At 49.8% G+C, this 22,197-nt stretch overlaps 2 protein-coding genes across 6 annotated transcripts in view; one reads left to right on the forward strand and one right to left on the reverse strand.

The window, feature by feature from the left end:
• Positions 1-22,197, reverse strand: part of LOC136401470 (zinc finger protein 7-like) — a 35,736-nt gene continuing 13,539 nt past the window's right edge. The window contains exons 1-5 of one of the 4 annotated variants that reach the window (XM_066379782.1): positions 14,845-14,911; positions 13,955-14,003; positions 13,581-13,689; positions 13,064-13,177; positions 1-2,683 (exon numbers count right to left, since the gene is read on the reverse strand). In XM_066379782.1, the coding sequence (XP_066235879.1) occupies positions 1,236-2,683; positions 13,064-13,177; positions 13,581-13,689; positions 13,955-13,987 (1,704 nt within the window). In that variant the 5' untranslated portion in view covers positions 13,988-14,003; positions 14,845-14,911 and the 3' untranslated portion in view covers positions 1-1,235. Of the gene's footprint in view, positions 2,684-13,063; positions 13,178-13,580; positions 13,714-13,954; positions 14,004-14,745; positions 14,763-14,844; positions 14,929-22,197 lie in introns of those variants that run through there. The other 3 variants (XM_066379779.1, XM_066379780.1, XM_066379783.1) reach the window with 3 other exon arrangements.
• Positions 15,029-16,802, forward strand: COMMD5 (COMM domain containing 5). Of its 2 annotated transcripts, none has more exons than XM_066379824.1 (2): positions 15,029-15,427; positions 15,888-16,802. In XM_066379824.1, the coding sequence occupies exons 1-2, from the start codon at positions 15,238-15,240 to the stop codon at positions 16,616-16,618; spliced, it is 921 nt and encodes a 306-aa protein (XP_066235921.1). In that variant the 5' UTR covers positions 15,029-15,237; the 3' UTR covers positions 16,619-16,802. The 2 variants fall into 2 exon arrangements, with proteins under 2 accessions (XP_066235921.1, XP_066235922.1); XM_066379825.1 differs by having other exon boundaries at positions 15,271-15,398.

Here is a 22,197-nt window from a genome sequence, read left to right on the forward strand (position 1 = left end):
ACCGCCCCTGGTGGGCGTGCCGGGTGGATCCCGGTCGGGCGCATGCGGGAGTCTGTCTGACTGTCTCTCCCTGTTTCCAGCTTCAGAAAAATGAAAAAATAAATAAATAAATAAAATAAAATAGAAATAGGATAAAAGACTTTATGTATTGATTTTAGAGAGAAAGAGAGCAGCAAGAAGCATCAGCTCGTGGTTGATTTCTTCTCATATGTGCCTTGACCGGGCAAAGCCTGGGGTTTCAAACCAGTGAGCCCAGTGCTCCAGTTTGAGGCTCTATCCACTGCGCAACCACAGGTCAGGCTAGCCCCATTTTAGAGATGAAGGGAAAGGCCACAGCGTAAGCCCAACACAGAAGAAAAGACCAGGTCTGCAGACCCTTCCACAAAGACCACACTGAGGCTGGCCAAGCCTGCACTGGGAAGAGGTTCTGGGCTTCAGAATTTTAATGTTGATGGGAGAGGCAGAGCACGCGCAGGTGCAGTAAGTCACGTAAACCCCAAGACAAATGTTAAACCAAATGTGGAAGTGATCCCAAATCCCCTAAGAAAACACGGGAAGGGTAGGAGCAGAGATTAATTGAGGAAGGGGCTTGAAGGGGTCATATCTGAGTTGGCCTGGAGGGAATGAAGAGTGGATTAGACAGAAGAGTCCTCCAGGCAATCTCAGACCTGAGTCAGGATGGTAGGGTGCTCCCACCACAGAGATGAACTGGTCCAGTGTTTCTCAAACTTCCCAGTGAAACTCTTTAAATAGAAGCATATTGCTGAAATCACAATAAACTGGAAATTCAAAATTAAAATGATAGATACCATGATGTCCCTACTAAGATGGTTAGAATAAAAAGAAAATAATAATAATAATAATAATAACTGGTGAGGATTCAAGTCAACTAAACTCATACATTACCCGGGAGGATGCAAAAAGCAGTCTGGCAGCTCCTTAACAAGATCAACACAAGTTTACCATGTAGCCTCACATCCCACTAGTATCTGTGACTCAAGAGAAGGGAGAAGTTACATCCACAAAACAGCCGGTTGTAAATACTTCCAGCCGCTTTATTCACACTTTCCCCAGACAGAGCAGCCCAAGGACCCTTCAGTGGGGAACATATCAACAAATGGCCACATCCGTACAACAGATGCTAGTTGGCAGTAAAAAAGGAGGAACTGTTGGCACACACAACATCACAATGAATCTGCAGTATTTGGTAAATGAAAGATGCTAGCTTCAAAAAGCTACACAGCAACTGATTCTGAAAACATGAAACGCTTGTGAATTGTCCAATGCAGAACGAGGTCTGTGCTGTGGCTGAAGGCTCTGCTACGTCCATCACACACAGAGCGTTTCTCTCCAGTGTGCATCTGTCCATGTGGCTTAAGGTTGGAGCCAGGAACAAAGGCTGGACCACACCTTCGGCATGCCCGGGGGGGCCCTCCAGTATGGACCCTCTGATGCTGAGTAAGGGTTGACCTCCGGCTGAAGGATTTCCCACAATCACCACATTCATAGGGTTTCTCTCCAGTATGAACTCTACGGTGAAGGGCAAGTTGTGAGCTCTGACTGAAGGCTTTCCCACATTCAATGCACTGATAAGGTTTCTCCCCGGTGTGAACTCTTCGATGCTGAACAAGGGTTGAACTCCGGCTAAAGGCTTTGCCACACTCATTACAAATATAGGGCTTCTCTCCTGTGTGGATCCTTACGTGTTCAGTGAGGTGAGAGTTAAAACCGAAGGCTTTGCCGCACTCGTTGCAAACATAGGGCTTCTCTCCAGTGTGCACCCGGTGATGAAGAAACAGGCTTGAGCTCTGACTGAAGGCCTTCCCACACTGGTCGCACACATGGGGCTTCTCTCCAGTGTGGATCCTCTGATGCTGAATAAGGCTTGAACTTCGACTGAAGGCCTTCCCACACTGATCACATCCGTGTGGCCTCTCGCCGGTGTGGATTCTCTGGTGCTGTGTTAACTGAGGGCTCTGGCTAAAACCTTTTCCACACTCATTACACTTGTACGGTTTCTCTCCTGTGTGAATGATACGATGCTGGATGAGAGATGAGCTTCGACTGAAGGCCTTCCCACACTCATTACACCTGAAAGGTTTTTCTCCAGTATGAATTCTCTGATGGAGAAGTAGGTGTGAATTGAGACGGAAAGTCTTCCCACATTCATTACATTTAAATGGTTTGCTTCCAGTGTGAATCTGATGGTGCAGAATAAGGCCTGAGCTGAGGGCAAAGCCTCGCCCACACTGGCCACACTTATAAGGTTTTTCCCCTGTGTGACTCCTCCGATGTCTACTTAGATCTGAATTGTATCGGAAGGCTTTGCTGCATATATCACATATAAAGGCCTTCTGTCCTGTTTTATTTCTTTGAAGCCTAACAGCACTCTGACTCAGATTCAGGTTTCCATCAAATGCACCGCACTCCTCGGCTCTTTCTTCTCTGTACATGGCAGTTTCTTTCTTAAAGACTCTCTTGTGAAGATGGAGTTTCTTCAAATTATGCCCAACAGAATCCCCCAACTGTCCTTCTTTACTCTCAGGGTCCCAAGTTTCCTGCAACTCAGGTGCCTGCGAATTATACCCCGGGAAACTTCTTGATACCAGTTCTGGGGTTTTTACTTTTTCAGAGCATTTCTGGTTTAGAATGGACAGTTCATTCTTGGTCCCAATCTCAGAACCTATTGCATAAAAGCAGAAAAGCATTATTGGAGAAAACCATCCATCAAGGTTAATATCCATGGTGTGTCAAAAAAAAAAAGCCCCTATAAAGCATTATGCAAAAGGTTAATACAGGTGACGAAGATTTCAGAAGTAAAGATGGCCAATACACAGAGTAAAAACATCTCAAAGTACTTGTGTGATGGTTCCTTTTCTCTTTTATTTTTTATTAGTTACACCCAGAAAACAGACAGTGATGATAAACACCCGAATTCCTTTTGTGAGATTATCGACTACAATACCAACTTGTGACACCACCAGTATGAGAAAGGAAAGTTTCAGGTCAATCTCACTCATAACAATAGGTGCAAACACCTTAAATAAAACACCACAAGCCAAAGCTAGTAAAATATAACAGGGAAGGCAAGTTCAATAACTCCAGGGCTGCAAGCTCAGTGTCTCACAAGAAAAGTCAGCCAGGGTAACTCATGACATTTGTAGAAAAGAGGAGAAAAATCACATGGTCATCTCAACAGATGCTGAAAGAATTTCTGATAAAATTCAACATTCATTTCTGATTTAAAAAAAAAAAGAGCCAAAATCTGAAGAGAACCAGAACCAGAAGGAAACTTCCTTGGTGTGTACCATGGGACTAGTATCTCCCAAACACCTGCAACACACTCTGTGCAGCCTCGGTGGTGGTGAGTGTGGACGTCCCACCTGAGCTGGACAGACGGCCAGCGCCTCCTAGTCAGTACTCCCCAGCCAGAGCAACACCACAGAGAAGCAACGTGGAAAAAGAGTGGAAAGGAAGAAACCAAACCACCATGCATAGGAAATCAGAACCAGTCATAGTTTATGGAGTTTGCTTAACAAAAAAATTAAAGCGTTAGTGACATGTCCATGTATACAAACAGTTATAAATAACTAGAAAACTACAATGAAGAGAAATCACTTAAGCCCGAAGAGGGAATAGCAGTGGGATACATGACTTTGTGGTGGCACAGTGACCCACCAAGACAACGTGGCACACGATAGCATACCCGCCTCTTACACAGGTAATTCTGAGGGGAAAAAACAATTCAGTTCATATTAGTTCAAAACCAAGCAAAACTTAGTGGTTACCCTGGGGGAAGCCGGGACGAGAGGTGCAGAAAGGGGGCTTCTGTGCTGCTGATAACATTTTGTTTCTTATTTGGTAGTTATGTGTCTGGGTCCAATTCATGAAAATTCAGTAAGTGCTACAGGTTATAAGTGGGGTGATTTCATGTAAGTTATTTTTCAAAATAAAAAATATTTCTGGAGAGAAAATGGTACTTTGCCCTGGCTATAATATAAAAGAGAAATGAAAGTAATATACAGAACATACACGCACAAAAGAGGGAGGGAGGGAGAGAGGGAAAAGACCATCTACATTAGCGTGGAAAAAATATCCAATACCGAGGAATAAATCTAACCAAATTTTCCTCAGAAAATCATAGCTCCTTACTACGTGACATTAAAGATTTAGATAAGAGAGAGAACAAGTTCATGGATTGGAATTGTCAGATAGTAAAGAAACAATTTCTCCCAAATTAATTTAATACAACCTTGATCAAAAGGCAGACTTTTTTTTTTTTTTGACAAGCTGATTTTAAAATTGATATGGAGATGCAAAGGGTCACAGAGCAGGGTCCTCTCTCCAAGACCAAAATCTGAGGGCTACTTCCCCACTGGTCAAGGGCTCAGACCATTAGGTAGGCCCAGCTGAGCAAGGGCTCACCCACAGTTTTCTCTTCCAGAAACAAGCGATAATAATTTTATGTAAATAATATTTCAAATTTTTTTTTTTTTTGTATTTTTCTGAAGTTGGAAACAGGGAGGCAGACAGACTCCCGCATGTGCCCGACCGGATCCACCCGGCATGCCCACCAGGGGGCGATGCTCTGCCCATCTGGGGCGTCGCTCTGCTGCAATCAGAGCCATTCTAGCGCCTGAGGCAGAGGCCACAGAGCCATCCTCAGCGCCTGGGCCAACTTTGCTCCAATGGAGCCTTGACTGCAGGAGGGGAAGAGAGAGAGACAGAGAGGAAAGAGAGGGGGATGGGTGGAGAAGCAGATGGGCACTTCTCCTGTGTGCCCTGGCTGGGAATCGAACCCTGGACTCCCACACACCAGGCCAACGCTCTACCACTGAGCCAACCAGCCAGGGCCAATATTTGAAGTTTTTGATATGAAATATAAAATACATATATGTAAGATGAGAAAATGTGCACTTCTCAGTTTGAAAAGCTCATTACTTGAAATACCATATTAAAATAAAGGAAATCTCAAAGGAAAATGAAATGCCCTGGTTTTCTATGCCTGTGGTAATGGCATTGCTAGCAGACAATTGAAAATGAAACGTAGATTTGTTTGTTTTTGCAAGAGATAGACAGGAAGGGAGAGAGATGAGAAGCAGCAACTTGTAGTTGCAGCATTTTTCAGATGTTCAGTGATTCCTTCTCATGTGTCTTGACTGGGGGTTTCAGCCGAGCCAGTGACCCCTTACTCAAGACAGCGACCTTTGGGCTCAAGCTAGCAAACTCTGAGCTTAGCTAGCGACCCTGGGACCAAGTCAGTGATCCCAAATTCAAGCCAATCACCGTGTTCAAGTCAGCGACTTCAGGGTTTCAAAACTGGGATGTCAGGGTCCCAGGCGGACTCAGTACAATGCGCCTCCACCAGTTTAGCTTGCTTGTTTGTTTAGCAAAGTTGGTGTTTTTTTTTTAATTTATTGATTTTAGTGAGAGAGGAAGAGAGAGAGACAGGAACGTTGATCTGCTCCTGTATGAACCCTGATCGGGGATCTAACCAGCAACCTTTGCGCCTCAGGAAATGCTCAAACCACCTGAGCTATCGGGCCAGGGCGATAGGGCACTTTTCAATCTATGGGAAGACCTGGACTTGCATATCAAACAGCTGAAACTGTCCTGGTCGGCGGAGAGAGGAAGGGGGGACAGCAAGAAGCATCAACTCCTAGTTGCTTCATTTTACTTGTTCATCGATTGCTTGTTGTATGTGCCTTGACCAGGCAAGTCAAGGGATTCAAACTGGCAACCTCAGCATTCCAGGTCAATGCACTATATCCACTGCGCCACCACAGGCTGGGCCCTACTTTGCTTTAAAAAACAAACAAACAAACAAACTGAAACTGTATTTCTTAACCTGGCTTTAATAATAATAACAAAGTGACCTTGGGATTTACTCTATGGAAACACAGCATGAACATCAGTTACTATTAAAATGTGGTAAAATATTAAAAATACAAATCAATGGCCCTTTTGAATGGACTTTTTTTTTTTTAATTTAAAGGTTTTTTTATTTACTTTTTTATTTATTCATTTTAGAGAGGAGAAGAAGAGACAGAGAGAGAGAAGGGGGGAGGAGCTGGAAGCAGCAACTCCCATATGTGCCTTGACCAGGCAAGCCCAGGGTTTCGAACCGGCGACCTCAGCATTTCCAGGTCGACGCTTTATCCACTGCGCCACCACAGGTCAGGCTTGAATGGACTCTTTATTACAAAAAAAATCCTAATATTGTAAAATGCTGTAAAATAACGAACTGCCTGCCTGACCAGGTGGTGGCACAGTGGATAGAGCGTCGGACTGGGATGTGGAGGACCCAGGTTCGAGACCCTAAGGTCGCCACCTTGAGCGCGGGCTCATCTGGTTTAAGTAAAGCTCACCAGCTTGGACCCGAGGTCGCTGGCTTGAGTGTGGGGTTACTCGGTATGCTGAAGGCCCACGGACAAGGCACATATGAGAAATCAATCAATGAACAACTAAGGAAACACAACAAAGAATTGATGCTTCTCATCTCTCTCCCTTCCTGTCTGTCTGTCCCTATGTGTCCCTCTCTCTGCCACCAAAAAAAAGAACTGCCCACTGAATCTTCTTGAGTACAATTTAAATAATTACAGAATTCTTTAAAAGTTGATTTTCTGCCTGGCCTGTGGTGGCACAGTGAATAGAGTGCTGACCTGGAATGCTGAGGTCACTAATTCAAAACCCTGGACTTGGCCGGTCAAGGACACATGACAAGCAACCAACAAACAGCCAGTGAAGGAACTGATTGTTGGGTGGATCCCAGTTGGGGCGCACATGGGCATCTGTCTCTATCTCCCCTACACTCGCTTAAAAAAAAAAAAAAGTTCATTTTCTTTTATGATCCTTCTTTATTTTTTTCTTTAGGAGACAGTAGGGGAGATAGTGAAGTAGACTCCCACATGTGTCCCAACCAGAATATACTCAGCAACCCCATTGGGGCTGATGTTGAGTACCAAGCTATTTTTAGCACCTGAGGCTAACTGAGCTATGCCTCAGTGCTGGGGGCCATGCTCAAACCAATGGAGCCATTGGCTGTGGGAGAGGAAAAGGGAGAGAAGGGGTAGAGGGAGGGAAAGAGAAGCAGATGGTCACTTCTCCTGTGTGCCCTGACCAGGAATCAAACTTGGGATGTCCATATGCTGGGCTGAAGCTCTTATCTGCTGAGCCACTGACCAGGGACGCTCCGATGATTCTTAATGTTTTTATTTTTATTTTTTTTTAATTTTTTATTTATTCATTTTAGAGAGGAGAGGGAGAGACAGAGGAGAGACAGAGAGAGAGAAGGGGGGAGGAGCTGGAAGCATCAACTCCCATGTGCCTTGACCAGGCAAGCCCAGGGTTTCAAACCGGCGACCTCAGCATTTCCAGGTTGACGCTTTATCCACTGCGCCAGCACAGGTCAGGCGATGATTCTTAATGTTAATTATGCATTATATTTTGTCAGTATTCCTTTTTTTGTTTTTATATTTCCTTATTTTTATTTTATTATTATTATTTTTTCAGAGACAGGGAGAGAGTCAGAGAGAGGAATAGATAGGGACAGACAGGAACAGAGAGATGAGAAGCATCAATCAGTTTTTCGTTGCAACACCTTAGGTGTTCACTGATTGCTTTCTCATATGTGCCTTGACCGTGGGCCTTCAGCAGACCGAGCAACCCCTTGCTCGAGCTAGCGACCCTGGGTCCAAGCTGGTGAGCCTTGCTCAAACCAGATGAGCCAGCACTCAAGCTGGCAACCGTGGGGTCTTGAACCTGGGTCCTCCGCATCCCAGTCCGACGCTCCATCCAATGCGCCACCACCTAGTCAGGCTTCTTATTTTTATTTTATTTATTTATTTATTTATTTATTTTTTTTAAATTTTTTTTTTTTTCATTTTTCTGAAGCTGGAAACAGGGAGAGACAGTCAGACAGACTCCCGCATGCGCCCGACCGGGATCCACCCGGCACGCCCACCAGGGGCGACGCTCTGCCCACCAGGGGGCGATGCTCTGCCCATCCTGGGTGTCGCTCTGCTGCGACCAGAGCCACTCTAGCGCCTGAGGCAGAGGCCACAGAGCCATCCTCAGCACCCGGGCCATCTTTGCTCCAATGGAGCCTTGGCTGCGGGAGGGGAAGAGAGAGACAGAGAGGAAAGCGCGGCGGAGGGGTGGAGAAGCAAATGGGCGCTTCTCCTGTGTGCCCTGGCCGGGAATCGAACCCGGGTCCTCCGCACGCTAGGCCGACGCTCTACCGCTGAGCCAACCGGCCAGGGCTTTTTATTTTTTTTAATGAGAGAGACAGGGGCAGATAGAAAAGGGAGATGAGAAGCATCCACACCTTGGTTGTTTATTGATTGCTTTCTCCTACGTGCTTTGACTAGGGGGCTCCAGCCAAGCCAGCAACCTTGGGCTTTAACTTAGCAACCTTTGGGCTCAAACCAGCAACCATGGGGTCATGTATATGATCCCACGCTCAGGCTAACGACCTTGGGGTTTCAAACCTGGGTCCTCTGCTTCCCAGTCCAACAACGCTCTATCCATTGTGCCACCACCTGGTCAGTCTATAGTCTCCTTTTAATTAATCACAAATTCCTGGAAAATTCCAGTTTCCACCCTGTTAGCTCAGTTGTAAGAGCATCGTCCAGAAACACCAAGATTGCAGGTTCGATACCTGGTTGGGGGCACATAAAGAAACCAACCGCCTGACCAGGCGGTGGCGCAGTGGATAGAGCGTTGGACTGGGATGCCAAGGACCCAGGTTCGAGACCCCGAGGTCACCAGCTTGATCACGGGCTCATCTGGTTTGAGCAAAGCTCACCAGCTTGGACCCAAGGTCGCTGGCTCGAGCAAGGGGTTACTTGGTCTACTGAAGGCCCGCGGTCAAGGCACATATGAGAAAGCAATCAATGAACAAATAAGATGTCGCAACAAAAAACTGGTGATTGATGATTCTCATCTCTCTCTGTTTCAGTCTGTCTGTCACTGTCTATCCCTCTCTCTGACTCTCTCTCTGTCCCTGTAAAAAAAAAAAAAAAAAAAAAAGAAACCAACCAGTTAATGCACAATTAAGTGGAACAACAAATGAGTGCTTCTCTCTCTAAAATCCATCAAAAAATTTTCTAGTTTCTTCCCTGCTATCTCATATTAATGTAACTGCGAGTTAAAAATAGATCTCATGCTGTCATGCTTATTTTACCTTTTCTTTGAGACACTCAGGTAAAAACGTTCCACTATGACATGTTTCAACTCTGCAAGGACAGAGATGTTTCCATCATGTGAGTGACCTCAGTCACGGTCATCAGCATTATGACAGACCCAGCAGAACTCTTGGTTCACACATCACCAGAATCCATCCAAAAGTGCCAAAACAGAACCCAGAAAACAAGGACATAAACGAACAGGCATGATTTACACACCTCTGCCCAGAACTTCCTGATGGTCACCTTGGTAGCAAAGAACAGCAGGAGTGAGGCTCTGCTGCCTCCCAGGGGTGGCCTGTGGTAGCACAGCACGTGTAAAATGACAAATCACTCCAAAGTGTGACAGCAGAGGCCCGCCCAAGGAGGCTGAAACATGTCACAGCAACCAGCCCACAAGCAGGTGTGCTGCAGCAAGATCCCAGGATAAGCGGTGCCTCAGCCCCCCAGCACATACCGGCAGCAAGAAATATCCTCTTGCCTGACCCGGCGGTGGCGCAGTGGATAGAGCGTCGAACTGGGATGCGGAGGACCCAGGTTCGAGACCCCGAGGTCACCAGCTTGAGCGCGGCCTCATCTGGTTTGAGCAAAGCTCACCAGCTTGGACCCAAGGTTGCTGGCTTGAGCAAGGGGTTACTCGGTTTGCTGAAGGCCCATGGTCAAGGCACATATGAGAAAGCAATCAATGAACAACTAAGGTATAGCAATGAAAAACTGATGATTGATGCTTCTCATCTCTCTTTGTCCCTGCCTGTCTGTCCCTATCTGTCCCTCTCTCTGTCTCTGTAAAAAAAATAATCCTCTTTCTGCCTGACCAGGCAGTGGCGCAGTGGATAGAGCGTCTGAAGGGGACGCGGAGGACCCAGGTTGAAAGCCCCGAGGTCGCCAGCTTGAGCGTGGGCTCACCTGCTTGAGCCCAAGGTCGCTGGCTACTTGCTCTGCTGTAGCCCCCTGGTCAAGGCACATAGGAGAAAGCAATCAATGAACAACTAAGGAGCTGCAACAAAGAATTGACAATTCTCATCTCTCTCCCTTCCTGTCTGTCTGTCCTGTCTCTGTCACATACACAAAAAAGAAACATCCTCTTCCTTATCCAATGCTCATCAGGTTCCCCTCGGGTATCTGTCCTCAACACACTTTGGGGCATTTGGGTAATGACTTCTACAGTAGGGCACCTGTGTTCACCACTGCTCCTGCATGACAACAGAACCCAGAGAAACAGCGCCACCTTTTCCCACCCAATGAAAGGTCCGGCCACCACACCGCTCCGTGGGGGCTGCGCCCTGTCCTCACACCCACACTGTCTCCCCGGCTGCCCATCTGCCACCCCCTGACTTCAGATTCCTAAAAGGGGTCCCTTCTCCTGAGCACTGTATGGGATGCCTGATGTGAAGAGCTCACCCAAGGAAATCCATGTAATGACTAGATAGAGAGCTGAACACCACACTGGACATTCTGTTAAAAGCACGGCACTCAACATACAAAAAAAGCCTAATCCCGTTACAGGATCAGAATAGCAAACAACACATTAGTCAAAATTACCACAAAACTGGCTGTTAGAACCATGGTTTTGCCCGACCTGTGGTGGCACAGTGGATAAAGTATCAATCTGGAACACTGAGGTTGCAGGTTCGAAGCCCTGGGCTTGTCTGATCAAGGCACACAGGAGAAGCAACTACTATGAGTTTATATTTCCCGCTCCTCCCCCACTTCTCTCTTTCTCAAAAATTCAATAAAATCTTCCTGGAAATGCTGAGGTCGCCGGTTCGAAACCCTGGGCTTGCCTGGTCAAGACACATATGGGAGTTGATGCTTCCAGCTCCTCCCCCTTCTCTCTCTCTGTCTCTTTCTTCTCTCTAAAAATGAATAAATAAAATAAAATAAAAATTCAATAAAATCTTAAAAACTAACAAAAAGAACCACGGTTTTTAAAAACTATTCAGCTCTTAATTTATCTCTAGCTCCCCAAAAAAGGCATACATGCCCTCAGTAACCTGTACTGCAAACCCAGGGAACCTTCTGGATCATGGTGATGTTCTGTATCTTGTAGAGGTTTGTCTGACACAGTTGTGTCTCTTTGTTAAAATTCAACAACTTTACATTACAGAGGCTAAATTCCATCCAACCAGGAGATGGAGAAAATTGGATTAATTTGGATAATTGCAGATCTAGGGTACTAACAAAGGTAGGAATATGAGTGATGATGTGTTATGTGCTTTGACAACTGACCAAAAATGGGAGAGAAAGGAAGAAAGCAGAAGACATCACAGATTGTCTTAGTGTCTGGGAGTCTAAGATAACAGAGCTGACAAGTCTAATGAAAGGTATGTTCAACAGAGTAAGGTAAACATTCAAATAAAAATACTATTGACTGCCTGACCTGTGGTGGCGCAGTGGATAAAGTGTTGACCTGGAAATGCTGAGGTTGCCGGTTCGAAACCCTGGGCTTGCCTGGTCAAGGCACATATGGGAGTTGATGCTTCCTGCTCCTCCCCTCCTCCTCCCTTCTCTAAAATGAATAAATAAAACCTTTAAAAAAATTACTATTGACTAAGAGAGAGATGCCAAGAAAAACGATAGAAGCTTGTGAAATCGATAAACCTTGTAGATAACCAATAGCTACTGTATAAAGAAGAACAGAAAGAGTATTATGCATGGCCTGTGGTGGCACAGTGGACAGAGCGCTGACCTGGAACGCTGAGGTCACTAGTTCAAAACCCTGGGCTTGCCCAGTCAAGGCACATACGACAAGCACATCAATGAACTAAAATGAAGCAACTGAGTTGATAGTTCCTCCTTCCCCCCTCACTTCTCTCTATAAAGTCCATATATAGGCCCTGGCCGGTTGGCTCAGTGGTAGAGCATCGGCCTGGCGTGCAGGAGTCTCTGGTTCGATTTCCGGCCAGGGCACACAGGAGAAGTGCCCATCTGCTTCTCCACCCCTCCCTCTCTCCTTCCTCTCTGTCTCTCTCTTTCCCTCCCGCAGCCAAGGCTCCATTGGAGCAAAGTTGGGCCGGGCGCTGAGGATGGCTCCATGGCCTCTGCCTCAGGCGCTAGAATGGCTCTGGTTGCAGCAGAGCGACGCCTCAGATGGGCAGAGCATCGCCCCATGGTGGGCATGCCTGGTGGATCCCGGTCGGGCACGTGCGGGAGTCTGTCTGACTGCCTCCCCGTTTCCAACTTCAGAAAAATACAAAAAAAAAAAAAATCCATATATAGCCTGACAAGGCGGTGGCACAGTGGATGGAGCGTCGGACTAGGATGCCAAGGACCCAGGTTCGAGACCCCAAGGTCGCCAGCTTGAGCGCGGCCTCATCTGGTTTGTGCAAAAGCTCACCAGCTTGGACCCAAGGTCGCTGGCTCAAGCAAGTGGTCACTCGGTCTGCTGTAGCCCCCAGTCAAGGCACATATGAGAAAGAATCAATGAACAACTAAGGTGTCGCAATGCGCAACAAAAAACTAATGATTGATGCTTCTCATCTCTCCATTCCTGTCTGTCTGTCCCTATCTATCCCTCTCTCTGATTCACTCTCTATCTCTGTAAAAAAAAAAAAAAAATGTATAAATAAAATATACTTTGTTAAAAAATTTTTTTTTAAATCCATATATAAAATCTTTAAAAGAAAAAAGGGTATCATATAAAGAAGAAATGAGGGTATTATACAGGTTTAGCATAAAGAATATTACTAGATGCAAACTTCCTTAATGACTTAAAGAACTGTGTATTTTTAAAATAAAAGCAAACAAGTCAGAAAATGAGAGCCATTAATTAAAAGCAGGTGCACATGTCCATAGGCGCATACAGTGCTGTCCAAGACGGCCCCCAGGAGCCGGGGTAAGTGAGTCCCATCACCTAACCAGCCCCCACCCACTCTTACCTGTGCTGCAGCTATTCAAGGGTTCTGGTTCTTCAGCTCCCACAAGATCCAGGACCCACAGCTCCTCACCTTGCTCCAGCTGGGAGATCAGCTCCGGCTTAGGAACAGGGAGTCCTGTTGAGGTTGAGGAATTAGTGTGGCCTGCGGAGCTAGAGCGGGAGAGTACTGCCTGCTGGATCTTCCAGGCCAGTGAGAAGGGTAATTTCCCTGGAGCCCTCCCACCAGGAGGTGGGTGTGGGGCAGGGATCAAAGTGTTTGTGTTGGGGGAGTGGAAGAGGTTAGTCAGGGAAGCAGGGGCTGAGAGTGAGCGCTGAAGGACAGTAACTTAGTTCTCCTGCTCCTGAGGGGACACAGGTGGGCACCCACATGCAGAGTCAAATCTGCAATTGGGAGCCAGGCAGAGACCAGACTGGTACCTGGGGGCAAGGGGTAGGACCCTACTCTTTGGGCTCCAAAGTTTAGAAGTAGCCCCTGAGCTCCCTGGAGACCCCCGCCACAAGTCAAGGAAGAGTCGCACCCAGCGAGGCCACATTCCCGTAGTTCTCCAGCATCACGTCCCTGTACAGCGCCCTCTGGTCTGGACCCAGCTGCTGCCCCTCCGCACGAGAGAAGTACACAGCCACGTCCTGGAATGTCAGTGGCACCGCCTCCTGTAACGACAGGTGGCCGCTGCCCCGGGACTGTGCCCATTGGGCACACCTGCTGCGCTCAGCCCGAGGACCAGCCGCCCTCTTCGGCCATGGGGACCTGGCTGAGACCCGAGTCCCTCTCCCTGGGGATGGCGTGAGTACAGTCACAGAGCCCTGTCCTTGGGTTCCGGGACACCCGGCTTCTCCATGAGCTGGGCTCACCGCTCTGCAGGAGGGAGGGCAGGGAGGAAGATGAACTCACCTGGGGTGCTGGTAGCCCGAGTGCAGCTGCCATCCTGGGGAAGCAGGATCTGAAGGAAGACTCAGGGTCTGAGGGAGGCTGCCCTGACCAGGGCCTCCCCTCGCTCACCCTCAGAGGAAGGGGGACCACACTCAGACCCGCTCAATGTTAAGTCTCTCCATTAACTTCCAGGGCCCAAGAGGAGTGAAGGGTGAAAAGGTGAAGGGCGGCATTAATGGGTTCCTGGAGGAGCCTCCTGCTGCTTTTACATCAGTTGCTGGCCAGAAACAGGTCACTCTGCAGCAGGACCCAATGCCTGGCCGACTGTCGATTTACACAGAAAGTCCCTACAACTGGCAGAGCCCGAGCCCAAATGGACCCATAGCTGAAAGGTGAAAGCTGGCAGCTCCAGTGGCCCAGCTGGTGTGCAGCCCTCACCCGCACCGACCCACAGGGCAAGAGGGGGTGCGAGGGGGCGGGTGCAGCTGAGCTGCCCACGCGCAGCCAGGAGCCTGCCCCCCTTGTCACCCCTTCGTCCCCATCCTCCTGGGTCGCCTCCCATATCCTCGCCGCCCCTCAGGCCAAGCTGAGGTCCTTATTCTCCCAACAGTCTCCCCTGAGGCCTCCTCTCGGCCCGCGAGCGCTGGCGGCCAAGGACGTCAGACACACAGCCCGCCGCTTCTCCCCGCGGCCAAGCCGAACCCGGCAGAACCTTCCACCGAACGGGTCTCCCTTTAAACCTCCGCGCGGCCGCCCATGCGCGTCGCGACCTCGGCTACAACCTCCCGCCCCACCCACACCTCCCATCGAACCCGCCCGCTCGGCCAGATCTTCCACCGTCTGCAATCGGGCCCCGCCGGCGGCACGCATCCCTTTCTCGGGATAACGAGCACGCAGAAGCCTCTGCACACCTGGGAGTAGCGGGTCCGCGGGGCCGGGGGCGGGGCCTGCGGGAGGGGCGGGGCCGCGATGCTCCCGAATGAGGCGCTCCCGCCGGTGTCTCTCTCCCTTAAAGGCCGAGGGGGCCGGAAAACGCAGCGCGGTCCCGCCCCGGCACTTCCGGGACTGCTCTAGGACCACAGATTTGCGCCGTCGGTGGTTGGCTGGCTGAGGGGCTCCGGGGAGGAGGCCGGTGGGACAGCGGGGGCAGGCTGCACCCCGGACGTTGAGCTTACTGTCCGGCGTTGCTCTTCGAGCGTAGTTGGATTCGCTTAACTCGCCTCTCCATCCTCGGGCCAGGCCTTTCTCTATTTCCTTTTCTCTTTCTTGTAAATAGTCTGTCCGTATTTCCCAACCTGTGTGGAATGAGAAAAACCTCTTTCGTCCATGTATCAGAGAGGGCCCGGTCCTCCCAGTGTCCTAGAACTTCCGGAAGTGTGTCTGGCTCGCTTCCGGAACCAGGTTCCGCTTCCGGCCGCCCCGCTGCTGTCTGCCAGGCCGTTCCGCTCCAGACCGTGAGCGCCAGGTACGGGGCTGCTCGGGCCTGGGAGCGTGGTGAGTGGGGCGTACCTCTTGGGAGGGGACAGCTGAGCGGGACGCGGCCTCTTGGTTACGGCGTCCGGGGAGATCTGGAGGCCGGAGGCCTATCATGTTTGCGGCAGTAGCGCGCCGGCCCGCGGATTCGGTGCAGCCTAGGGCGGGGCAGCAGGACGCCGACTGCACCTCGTGTGCACCTTAGAGGTGTCTGGGGCGGCGCGGCGCGCTCAGGGCAGGACTCCAACCGGGCCCTCTGTCGGCTCCTTCCTGCAGGCTACTGGCAGCTCTCCTGTTACCCGGTTCTCCCCTTCCTACTTCGTCTGCCCTGCCAACTCCTGCCAACCCCTCTTGCCCGGACCACCTGCTCCCAGGGTGCCTCCCATCCCATGGGCTGTCCTCAGGGGTTCATACTGTCAGTGTCTTGGAGGTGGAAACCAGGTCAGCCCTCCGTCACTGGGCTTCTCTCCGCTCTCTCCAGACAGTTGCAGCTGGGACCTGCTCCTGGGCTGGCTGATCAAAGAGGAGGAAGCAGCAATGTCTGCAGTGGGGGCTGCAGCTCCATACTTGCATCACCTTGGTGATAGCCACAGTGGCCAGGTGTGTTTCTTGGGGGCCCAGCTCTCCCCTGAGGTAGCAGCAATGCCCCAGCTCCTGGGAGACCTGGACAGGGGCACGTTCAGAAAGCTGTTGAAGCTAGTGGTCAGCAGCCTGCAGGGAGAGGACTGTCGTGAGGCTGTGCAGCTCCTCGGGGTTGATGCACACCTGTCGGAGGAACGACTGGGTGCCTTGCTTGCTGGCACCCACACGCTGCTCCAGCAGGCCCTCCGGCTGTCCCCGGCCAGCCTGAAGCCCGACGCCTTCAAGAACCAGCTTCAGGAGCTCTGCATCCCCCAAGACTTGGTCATGGACTTGACCAGTGTGGTGTTTGGGAGCCAGCGGCCTCTTCTTGACTCTGTGGCCAAGCAGCAGGGCGCCTGGCTTCCCCATATTGCCGACTTTCGGTGGAGGGTGGATGTGGCCATCTCCACCAGTACCCTGGCCCGCTCCCTGCAGCCCAGCGTCCTGATGCAGCTGACACTTTCTGATGGGTCAGCACACCGCTTCGAGGTCCCCACAGTCAAGTTCCAGGAGCTCCGGTACAGTGTGGCCCTGGTGCTGAAGGAGATGGCTGACCTGGAGAAGAGGTGCGAGCACAGACTGCAGGACTGACCCACACTCCCAGTTGCTCTGGTCACCCGGGGCGGCTGTTCAGACGTCTCCAGAGTGAAGCCCACTCTGCCCAGGAGACACTCTTTAGTGAGAGTGTATAAATGCAACCATGTCATTCTCTGTTTGATTGAAAAACACAGCAGTCTTCCCTTTCTTTGGAAGTAAAGCAACTAACTATAAAGAACATGTCTTCCTACATGGTGTCATCCCACACACCCTCCCCTGGCCACTGATGGGCACCACTGCTCTTGGGCCATCTGGCCCATCACAGCTTGGGTCCAGGCCTAGGCTTTTCTGCAGATTCCTAGTTCTTTTAGTTGGGCCTTATGTAGCATGTGCTTCAGTGTGGACATTTCATTCCAGTGTCTTAAGTCTCTGACCTCATGGAGCCACAAAGTGGGAAAGGGAAGACATTACAGAACATATAATAAATAATCCGTGTAGATTGTTAGTGGGTTTTAAGTGATGCAGAAAATTGGCCAACATCCCAGGAATGGGAGGGAGGGGTATGGGAGAACTGGACTGTCATTTCGTTTTTGTTTTTTTCTGTGGGAGAGACAAAGTCAGAGAGAGGGACGGACAGACAGGAAGGGAGAGAGATGAGAAACATCAAATCTTCATTGCGACACCTTAGTTGTTCATTGATTGCTTTCTCATATGTGCCTTGACCGTGAGGCTACAGCAGACCAAGTGACCCCTTGCTCAAGCCAGCAATCTTGGGTCCAAGCTGGTGAGGTTTTTTGTTTGTTTGTTTGTTTGTATTTTTCTGAAGCTGGAAATGGGGAGAGACAGTCAGACAGACTCCCGCATGCGCCCGACCGGGATCCACCCGGCACGCCCACCAGGGGCGAAGCTCTGCCCCTCCAAGGTGTCACTCTGTTGCGACCAGAGCCACTAGCGCCTGGGGCAGAGGCCAAGGAGCCATCCCCAGCGCCTGGGCCATCTTTGCTCTAATGGAGCCTTGGCTGCGGGAGGGGAAGAGAGAGACAGAGAGGAAGGAGAGGGGGAGGGGTGGAGAAGCAGATGGGCGCCTCTCCTGTGTGTCCTGGCTAGGAATCGAACCCGGGACTCCCTGAGCCAACCGGCCAGGGCAAGCTGGTGAGTTTTTTTGCTCAAACTAGATGAGCCTGTGCTCAAGCTGGCGACCTCGGGGTCTCGAACCTGGGTCCTCCGCATCCCAGTCTGATGCTCTATCCGATGCACTACCGCTTGGTCAGGCTGTTGTTTTTTAAAGTGAGAGGAAGGAAGGTAGTGAGACAACTTCTGCATATGCCCCAACCAGGATCCACCCAGGAACCCCACCTGGGGACAACGCTCAATTGCCGAGTTATTTTTAGTGCCCAAGGCTGAGGCTCCGGCCAACAAGCTATCATCAGCACCCAGGGGCCATGCTTGAACCAATTAAGCCACTGGCTGTGGGAGAGGAAGAGAGAGAGAGAAAAGAGGGGTGGGAAAAAAGCAGATAGTCGGCTCTCCTGTGTGCCCTGACCAGGAATCGAACCTGGGACATCCATACACCAGGCCAGTGCTCTATCCACTGAGCCACTGGCCAGCGCCTCATTTTGTTATTTTTAACTTTTTAAATGTTATTGATTTTTAGGGGTGGGGAGAGAAATATTAACTCTTATGTATGCACTCATTGGTTGATTATTGTATGTGCCCTGGTCAGGGATCAAACCCACAACTTTGGTAATTCAGGATGATACTCCAACCAATTGAGCTGCCTGGTCAAGGCTGGAATGTCATTTTATTTATTTAAAAAAAATTTTTTTTGAGACAGAAGCATCAATTCATTGCAACACTTTAGTTCATTAATTGGGGGGGGGGGACACGGCTTCAGCCAAACCTGTGACCCCTTGCTCAAGCTGGTGACCTTGGGGTTTCCATCCTGGGGCTTCAGGGGCCCAGGTCGGTGTTCTATCCACTGTGCCACCACTAGTCAGGCCAGGCTGTCACTGTATATTGGGTCACAGGGAGGGCCTCCTAGAAGACCTGGTCTGGGAACAAAGCCTTGAAAGAGGCAGAGGGGCAGAGTGGTCTGAGAGGAGCCTCAAGGGGGTCAGAGGGCAAGTGGGGTGGAGGGGAGTGAGCTTACTGAGGGCAGGCCCGACCCTGACAGCTGTTTTAAAAGGATCACTTGATGCTGTGTTGAGAGCAGGAGGGTGCCTCTCCCAGCACCTTGAGGGTGGATGTGTTGGGCAGCTTGGGCTGCTGGTCCCAGAATGAGGATGTGTGTTTAGTTAAAAGTCACTGAGCGCCTGACCAGGCAGTGGCACAGTGGATAGAGCGTCGGACTGGGATGCAGAGGACCCAGGTTCGAGACCCCAAGGTCACCAGCTTGAGCACAGGTTCATCTGGTTTGAGCAAAGCTTGGACCCAAGGTCGCGGCTTGAGCAAGGGGTTACTCAGTCTGCTGAAGGCCCATGGTCAAGGCACATATGAGAAAGCAATCAATGAGCAACTAAGATGACGCAATGAAAAACTGATGATTGATGCTTCTCATCTCTCTCCGTTCCTGTCTGTCTGTCCCTATCTATCCCTCTCTCTCTGTCTCTGTAAAAAATAAAATAAAAAGTCACTGAGCTTTGGGGGCTTCTGCTGTGCAAGATTACCAGAGTAACATTTGTCCAGTGCAACCAGGAGTGGAGACCTGGGGTCTGAGCCCAGCCTGTATGTCCCAGCATGGTGCTCCAAGCTGCATTATCAGAGGAACCTTGTGGCTGGGCCTCCGTGGTTCTAAATCAAGCAGCTAGTGGCAGTGAGCAGAGGTGCTTTCCAGGCAGCTCTGGTATTAGGGACTGAAGGAGGAGGATGGGGTTGTTGCTTGAGACCCACCTCGAGTCTCTCAGCAGCCCCTGCAGCAGGGGGTGGGCGGACAGGCGTGGAGCTGCAGGCACTAGGATTAGCCTACCCCTTGCCCACCAGGCCACAGAGACCCCTTGTCGTGCACCCAGCCGGGGTTGCCTGGCTGTCTCCACGGCTATGTTGGTGTCTACTCTGGTAGTCCACTGCGAGGGGCCCTGGAGGACCTGAGGAGGGTCAGCCGAGTGTTGGAAGAGAAAGTCCGGGCCTTTCGGAGGCACAGCTTCTGGCAGCATGCCATCTGCTCTCTTCTCCACCCCTCACCGTGTTCTATGTTAGCGGGGGGTAGTGCTCTGCTCACCCACCAGCCACACCCTAACCACCAGAAGGTGCTGTCTGTGCTTTTTGTCATCTGGTCAGGAAAAGCAAGTCAGGACGTTCTCCCCATGCTCAGTAGACAGGACATGGTGGCCCTGCCTGCAATCCCTCCCACAGAGCTGTTCCCTTCCCAAACACCCTACAGCCAGCAGAAGGCTGGGAGCAGGTAGCACAGATCTGTACTTGGTCCTTGGATTACCTCGACATTTCTTTTCAAGCAAGAAAGACGGACAGACATGAGAGAGATGAGAAGCATCGACTCATAGTTGCAGCACCTTTGTTCTCTGATTGCTTTCTCATATATACCTTCACTGGGCTCCAGCCAAGCCAGTGACCCCTTGCTGAAGCTAGCAACCATGGGGTCACATATGTGATCCCACGCTTAAGCTGGGGACCCTGGAGTTTCAAACCTGTGTCTTCAGTATCCCAGGTCGACACTCTACCCACTGTGCCACCACCTGGTTAGGCTTGGTATTCTGATTACTGGCAACTTCAGGTTGTGGAGAGAGAAGGCCACAACCGAACTTGAAAAGGCCCTCCCACTGTGGGGCACCGATTTGCAGGCCAACAGGGTGGCTCTTCTTATCCATATCCTGCAGCTCAGGACTTGGAGACATTTCTATGAGGGGCCAGGCAGTATTTCAGCTTTCCAGGTCATAAATAATGTGAGCTCTGGCACCCCGCTTGAAAGCAGAGACAGTAATATAAACCAGTGGTTCTCAAACTTTTGAAGTTGGGCACATTTAAAATCCTCCAAATAATTGTAGGTGCAGTATATACAAATTTCTGAGAAATATGTTATAATAATTAAGTCAAATACTAAGGAAAAATATATAAAGTCCATGGGTGCTTTTATGGTAATTAAACTAAATATGACAAATATATTCTGACATTAAAAATCATTTTGTTACATTTTTTGAGTTATGCTTTTTAGAATTCGTAAAAAAGAGGGGTTAAGCCTGACTTGTGGTGGCGAAGTGGATAAAGCCTCGACCTGGAAATGCTGAGGTCGCCGTTTCGAAACCCTGGGCTTGCCTGGTTAAGGCACATATGGGAGTTGATGCTTCCAGCTCCTCCCCCCCTTCTCTCTCTCTGTCTCTCCCTCTCCTCTCTAAAATGAATAAATAAAAAAATTTTCAAAAGGGGGTTAAAAAATAAAAAAAGACCAAAAAGTTATCTTTTTATATATATAGATACATTCTTAGTAAAATTTAGTAAATTCGGCAGGTCCAAGCGCAAATGTGTTTTTTCATTCCTGTGTTTATGAGAAACATGAGCCTGATGTGTCCTAGCAATTTCTTCAATGTTTGGGCATATATTTCAAAGGCAAACTCTCATTTCCTCATCAATACATTGTAGAATTCCTCTTTTTACTCTTAATTGTGTTGAGTGCAGAAAACCCCCACCATACATATCATCTTAACTTAAACCAAACAAAGAATAGAAGAAACTTTCCTCCAGTCTTTCTGGGGAACACGGGGGGTAGTGTAAACAATCCAGCACCACAGCTTAACAGCCTTTTGCAACCTAAAATCAGGCAAGTGAGGTGGGGGGTTGGGCAGACTGTCAGCTTACAGCCAATTCCCCACACCTCTGTCCCCCAAAAATCTAAACTCCAAAAACCCTGTGGGTGTTTTGGTCCCCAACAGGCACATATTTCTCTGGAATACCATAGGGCACACCTGGAAATCTTCTAGGGCGCACCAGTGTGCCCTGGCACACACTTTGAGAACCACTGATAAATGAATGGGCATAACTATGTTCCAATAAAAATTTTTCAGTCATTCGGCCCTGGCTGGTCGGCCTGGCGTGCAGGAGTCCCAGGTTCGATTCCCGGCCAGGGCATACAGGAGAGGTGCCCATCTGCTTCTCCACCCCTCCCCCTCTCCTTCCTCTCTGTCTCTTCCTCTCCAGCAGCAGCAGAAGCTCCACTGGAGCAAAAGATGGCCCGGGCGCTGGGGATGGCTCCATGGCCTCTGCCTCAGGCGCTAGAGTGGCTCTGGTCGCAACAGAGCCATGCCCCGGATGGGCAGAGCATCGCTCCCTGGTGGGCGTGCCGGGTGGGTCCCGGTAGGGTGCATGTGGGAGTCTGTCTGACTGTCTCCCCGTTTCCAGCTTCAGAAAAAAAAAAATCTGTCTGACCTGTGGTGGCGCAGTGGAGAAAGAGCCAACCTGGAATGCTGAGGTCACCAGTTCAAAACTGTGGGTTTCCCTGGTCAGGGCACATATGAGAAGCAACTATGAGTTATGCTCCGTTCCTTGCCCCCCTTCTCTCCTCCTCTCTTTAAAAAAAAAATTAAAATTTTTTCAGTCATTAAAAAAATAATAATAAGCCTGACCTGTGGTGGCACAGTGGATAAAGTGTCCACTTGGAAATGCTGAGGTTGCTGGTTCGAAAC

The sequence above is a fragment of the Saccopteryx leptura genome, chromosome 3, assembly GCF_036850995.1.
Source record: "Saccopteryx leptura isolate mSacLep1 chromosome 3, mSacLep1_pri_phased_curated, whole genome shotgun sequence".
Taxonomy (NCBI): Eukaryota; Metazoa; Chordata; class Mammalia; order Chiroptera; family Emballonuridae; genus Saccopteryx; species Saccopteryx leptura.

Bases quoted from the DNA above. Each gene is read 5' to 3' on its own strand.
- COMMD5 (XM_066379824.1), top strand. From the start codon at position 15,238: ATGAGAAAAACCTCTTTCGTCCATGTATCAGAGAGGGCCCGGTCCTCC. The intron at 15,428-15,887 runs GTGAGTGGGGCG...CGCTCTCTCCAG, and splicing joins TGCTCGGGCCTGGGAGCGTG to ACAGTTGCAGCTGGGACCTG.